General features: G+C 40.2%; 1 protein-coding gene across 1 annotated transcript; it reads right to left on the reverse strand.

The window, feature by feature from the left end:
- Nucleotides 1-1284: 1284 nt before the first annotated feature.
- On the reverse strand, nt 1285-4384 carry LOC306922527 (uncharacterized protein). Its single transcript, XM_079500196.1, has 9 exons — nt 4350-4384; nt 3950-4213; nt 3314-3574; nt 2867-3001; nt 2408-2423; nt 2147-2202; nt 1947-1997; nt 1596-1699; nt 1285-1411 (listed from the first exon to the last, which is right to left on the reverse strand). Exons 1-8 carry the CDS (start codon nt 4354-4356, stop codon nt 1620-1622), a joined length of 870 nt encoding a protein of 289 aa, XP_079356322.1. The 5' UTR covers nt 4357-4384; the 3' UTR covers nt 1285-1411; nt 1596-1619.
- Between the last annotated feature and the right edge of the window lie 2045 nt (nt 4385-6429).

The following is a 6429-nucleotide window of genomic DNA, read 5'->3' on the forward strand; positions in this document are numbered from 1 at the left end:
CACTATACTTTTTGATGAAAACGTTGTACACATTGCTGGCATTGTAAACAGTAAGTACTATATGACAAATATGTCACATATGTCGATATGTCACACAAGTCACATTTCATTGAAGTTGTGATTTTAAAACGATTAGCTTGGCTAACATTGCAACTCACACAATGTACAGATAGATGAACTGAACATTCAATCAATCAGAGCTGTTGTGCGGCTCTCGATACACTTAACGACCAACTGCTCCCCCATGTGGTCACTTGGAGCAGCACACTGCTGGGTCAATGCAAAGAAGTAATGTCACCTCAGGGATTATTGAAATGTACTGTAGGCCTACTGTACTGTGCTGTTGTGTTCAGATAAATATGCACTGCGGTTAAGATGAATTTAGGGCAGGAAGACAGTTTTATTCCTTGTTCTGGAAACTGAATGTAAGAAAATCAATTGAGTCAAAGTCCTAGAAGCTCCCTTTAATTAAACGTGTAAGTATCAAAAGCATCTGGTGTTAATTATAGGGTTTAAACATTTGACTGCCACCAGTACTGTTAGTAATCGTGTTGATACAGTATTCAATCAATCAATCAATCAATCAATCAATCAATCAATCAATCAATCAATCAGTGGTTAGGGCATCAAAAGAAACAGTATAGGAATACTTTTCATTGTACAAAGACACAAAACAGACATAAATGGCAGTAACCCTTGCTACTACAGTATGCATCCCATGTCTATAATGCACATTAAACTTACTTAATCTGCTTATAAGCAGAACTCGTATATATTGAAAATGCTTCAGAAAAATATTGCTAACACATTATAAAGCATTTTATGATGACTTATACGGTTACGTATTATTTATAATACTTCATAATTGCTGGAATTATGTAGGACTATTATGATCAGTGTTGCAATGCATTATAGTGTGATCATAACTCACATTTCTAACTATTATAACTCACTATAAATGGCCATCGGGTGTTTTAAGTCTAGATAATAACAACCGTATAATACAATAACATCACAACACTGTAACATTATATTTAAGTGACACTCAAAAGAACAGGTGCAAAATATAAAATGGCATTAGAGAGCGAGAGCGAGAGAGAGAGAGAGAGAGAGAGAGAGAGAGAGAGAGAGAGAGACTCACAGAGAGGGAGAGAGACAAGGCCTCTGGATTTTCGGTGGTGAGGTGACCACCGCTCCGGTGGTGAGCTGACCACCGGAGCAGAAATAACGTTGAGCGGTGGTGAGTAAAAACGGAGAGAAGGGCTGGAGCGGTGGCGGTGGTTTGCTCTTCACCGCGGCTCGTGACGTCATGTTGTAGTTCGGCTAATGCCATCATCAAGTGTGAGTTCAGATGTCTATGTGACTCTGTCCCAGGGCTGTGCAGAGAGCACTGAGAGGGCAGAGGCCCAAACTCCAAAAAAAAAGACAATGTAAACATTAAAATATATAATATTGATAACAGCTATTTTTACAGCCTCGCATTTGTTTTTTTGGGGGGTAAAGGGCCACTTAGGCAAAAGAGCAGGTGCCTAAGCCCCAACATATGGGGGGAATTGACTAATTGAGACATGCAAATAAAATACACTCAGCATTACCTCCACTTCCATTATCAAAGAGTTTCATCTTATGTTGATTCTTGTGTTTCTGACATTTGCATAAAGTGCATCAGCTGCACGTTGAGGTCTTGATGAGTCTGTGACTGAAACATGAGTTGAAAGATGATTAGAAGCTTTGCAGAATGTGGGCCAACAGTTTGATGAATGCGTTGGTGTTTTTATCTCTCAATTGGTTGTGCCAGAGTTGTGTTGTTCATTGGGTTCAATTCTCATTCCAGCTTAATAAATCACATATACAGTGATTATCTGTTTACTGGCACATGTCCCCAATATATGAATAACTCTGTATGAATGAATAACATGAGAATATATTTAAACAGTATACTGTACCCATTGGAACGTGATGAGATCGATCCAGTACTTCATAGACGCTCGCGTTGCCTAAGTGGACACATTGTTTATTTTTTATTTTATTTCAAACATTACGGTGATGGACTTATTGCACTTATTGCCAGCTAATGTTAGAAATTAAACTATTTTAATTTTAAAAAGTGTTCTTAATAAGCAACATGATTGGTTCAAAGACTGACCGTGTCGCAGTGGGCAGTACATGTCATCCTGATTGGTTCCCTGAGGCTGAATGGGTCTGTAAGAAAAAAAAAAGAAGAATCTTATATATATATATATGCACGCACGCACGCACGCACGCACGCACGCACGCACGCACGCACGCACGCACGCACGCACGCACACGCACACGCGCACACACACACACACACACACACACACACACACACAGTATATGGAATCTAAAGCCATGTTCGATATACAAAGATCAATACTTTACTTACTTGACACAACATGGATCTGTTAAGAAAAAAAGCAGAAGAAAAAGGCCACATTCATTAAGTAGTATGTACATCTTTAATGCTTCACATTGCTCACAGCCGAACTCCAAAAGCCATGCCTGGCAGGGATCTGCACTCTGAGGAGTGCACCTTTCTAGTTGAGAAATAAACTGTTTCCCGTTGGGATCTAATAATCACCATGTCAGGGTTTATTTGTCAATAATGACCTGCTCCCCATTGATTATTATCAATAATGACCTGCTCCCCATTGATCATTATCAATAATGACCTGCTCCCCATTGATTATTATCAATAATGACCTGCTCCCCATTGATTATTATCAATAATGACCTGCTCCCCATTGATCATTATCAATAATGACCTGCTCCCCATTGATTATTCCTTGTGTATGGGAAGCCTTTACTGCTTCTCTAAATGGCTGCCTGGACATTAATGACATACCTTTGCACTTCTTCCAGAGACACAGGCCCAGGATCAGCAGAAAGATGGAGATTCCAACTGATATCAGAGCGAAATAGAAATATGGAGGCAGAGAGGGAGGGAGCGTGGTGGAGGGAGTGTCCGGATGGTTGTTGTCTGCAGCAGAAGAATGAGACACATATTCCTCTTAAACGCACATTAAGAGCTGTGAATCTATTTTAATGTCAGTCATTTCAATTTCAGCCTCAACAGAGGCTTCTAGAGCTGTGAACCATGAATGAATGTCAATCATTTTAATTTATGCTAAAAGTAGAGACACACACACACACACACACACACACACACACACACACACACACACACACACACACACACACACACACACACACACACACACACACACACACACACACACACACACACACACACACACACACAGGGATAGAATACGTGATACAACAATCTCACCTGTCACATCCATCCAGCTCTGTGGTGACTCTCCAAGGCCAGAGATGTGACACTTGTAGAGTCCTTCATCAGACGTGTAAACACTGTGGATGGTCATCTGTCCTGTAGACTCGGTCCTGATGAGGGATCCGTCTTTATAGAAATCAGCTGGGCGGCCAGAGGACGGTTTAGCGGTCGTCTTGTTCCTGTAAGAGCAGCGCAGAGTGACACCACTTCCTTCCATCGCAGGAAGTACAGGCATCCCCAGGATCACAGCTCCAGCTGAACGATGATAAATAACATCAGCATAGAAGAACGTTAGACTGAGGTTACATCACTCTGAACAACACTATCATGATGAGGTTTTAACATGGCATAGGCCTACTCTCTAACAGAAAAACGAAAACAAAAGAAGTCATGTAGCATCATTTCGACTGTCTTGTTTGTTTGATTGTTGTGTGTATGGCAGGTTTGAAGGGGTAGGACCGGATACGTTTTCATAAAAAATATATATTCCTACCCCTTTTGCGAATATGGAATATAATTTACAGATGTTTGTTGATAATATTGTTTACACTGATTCTATTTTTCTCTTTATTTCCTTTTTGTCTTTTCCTAGACAAAAAAAAGACAAGATTGTTCATTTGCTGAACGTACCAGTCACAGTGATATTCACAGTGTTACTCTTTCCCTCTGAAGACTCACACCAGTAAACTCCAGTGTCAAAAGCTTGCATGAAACTGACAAGACATCCTGTGTTGTTCATCCTCCCCCAGCCACCATCACCACACTCTGAGGTGATGTTTTTGATAGTCCTCTTCAGTCTCCACACAGTAGAGTCAGACTGTCTGTTCTCACAGCTCAGAAAGACTGACTCATATTTAAAGAACTGAGATCTGTCTGGACTGAGTCTGAGAGAGGCTGTGGGACAGAGAGGGAGAAGAAAGATGATTTCCTGATAGATCATGTACTGTTTGTTAAAATCAACATTTCACTGATTCCATTATGGTAACATGTGGATCATTTTGTTGATCTGGTCAGTAGAAGAGAAACTTACCTCTCATAACTTCACCACTGTTTGGAACTTCTGCTGAGACAGTTATAATGGAAGTAATCACTAGGGGGAGGGCAGAAAGAGTGAGACGGAGAACGAGAGACGTGGGGGGAAATCTAAGTTCAATGCAGGGACTACACCCGTGGTGAGAACATTAAGAACTAACACAGCTATGCTATATGCCTATTGCTTTGGAAACCAATCCTGATATCATCCCAACACGAAGGACCATCCTAAAGTCTTTGCGAAGTTCAGAAACACAATTCACATTAAAACCTATGATTCAAAAGAATCCATTTGAACCCATTTTGGGCGGGAACCCCTTTTTGGTGTTAGCATTATGCTATACTTTAGCTATTGAAAAATAGCAGATCTACAAGCTCATAGCGCGCCACCGAGTGGCGCGCTATGAGCTTGTAGATCTGCTATTTTTGAAAGATCGAAGAACCACTGACATAGAAACATAGCTTTTTCAGAAAACTGTCAGGATGTATGAAGACATTTTTAGAATCTGATCTCAGTTAAAACCTATGAATCAGAAGAATCCATTTTAATGTCACGTCACAGGCGTGAACTAGAGATTTCAAATCACCTGGCTACACAGGACTAAGAAACTGATCATTCAAAATATCCTCCCGCTTTGAGATGGGCGTTTGTGGCAGAATATCTGGAATCAGATTCTACAAATGGGTAGAGCTGCCGCCCAGATACCCTAACTTAAAACCTCCCCATATCACAGTGAAAAGTTCAAGTTCACCCCCAAGGCACTCACAAGGCAAATAATATTATTACTTTTCTATGTATGTTTTTTTTTCCCCCCCTTTTCTTTTCTTGTCCTTGTTATCTCCGAAGATGTACATGTGTATACAAACGTATGTAGATGTGTGTGCATGTATCTTCTTTAGAGTGTAATGTCACTTAGTTAGCTTTTACACTTAAAACTGAAAAATGAACTGAGAGAAAATGTCTTATAATATGAAACAAATTGCCTGTAAATGATCTTATAATGGCAATAAACAAGTTAAAAAAATGATCCTCCCCTTTGACTTATATTGCACAGTGAAAAGGGTCTCAAGACTTTGAGACCCTTCTCACTCTTAGCACATGGATGTGTATTTTGACCGTTTAATGTACAATACTCGACTATTCATTTATTTATCTTTATAAAAGTGTCAAGTTACTGTTGATTTTAATATTTGAATTAACCTGGACCGGATCAGCAGATCTTGGATCCTAATCTTCAAATAGTAAAACCAAGAGGAATATTTCTGTTCAATGTCAATAAATGGTTATTTTGTCATTGCTATCATTGAATCAATGGAGCAACTATTGAAGATCCTTTATTTCAGGGGTTCTCAACCCGTGGGTCGCGACCCCTCGGGGGGGTCGCCAAATTATTTTAGGGGGTCCCCAAATTATTTTCAAAAAATAAATAAAAAAAAGATTTTTTTTTTTCACGATTTTTCAAAAATAGCAGACCTGCAAGCTCGTAGCGCGCCACTCGGTGGCGCGCTATGAGCTTGTAGATCTGCTATTTTTCAATAGCTAAATTATAACATAATGCTTAAAACACCAAAAGGGGTTCCCGCCCAAAATGGGTTAAGGTTATTGTAGCAGTCAATTTATATTGGGGGTCGGGAGGGGGCGGGGCGGGGTCCCGAGACATTGCCAAAGCATTTCCGGGGGTCCCCGGCCAAAAACGTTGAGAACCCCTGCTTTATTTCACCAATGTCATGTAATTTCAATTTAAAGTTCCATATTAATGATAGTGTGATAGTGTGCCGAGACGCCGGAGAGTACAATCAAATCTTGAGCTGATATGTTGCAGATGTAATCTAGTTGTTTTGAATCTCTTAGTTTTTCAACTTCTTACCAAAGCCCTGACCTTAATAGAGCCTAGGGAGGCAAATTGAAATTCCTCATCTTGTCCTCATGATGACATTGGACAAACATACATAGCATTAATTAAACCCATGAGTGAATACACTAAATTGCACTGTATGATTCTACTCACAGACTAGAAGGCAGAGTGGTGTTTTCTCCATCCTGTGTTGCTGCTCACTGACAGAGTTGCTCACTGGTG

The sequence above is a fragment of the Electrona antarctica genome (assembly GCF_951216825.1).
Source record: "Electrona antarctica genome assembly, chromosome: 1".
Classification (NCBI taxonomy): Eukaryota; Metazoa; Chordata; class Actinopteri; order Myctophiformes; family Myctophidae; genus Electrona; species Electrona antarctica.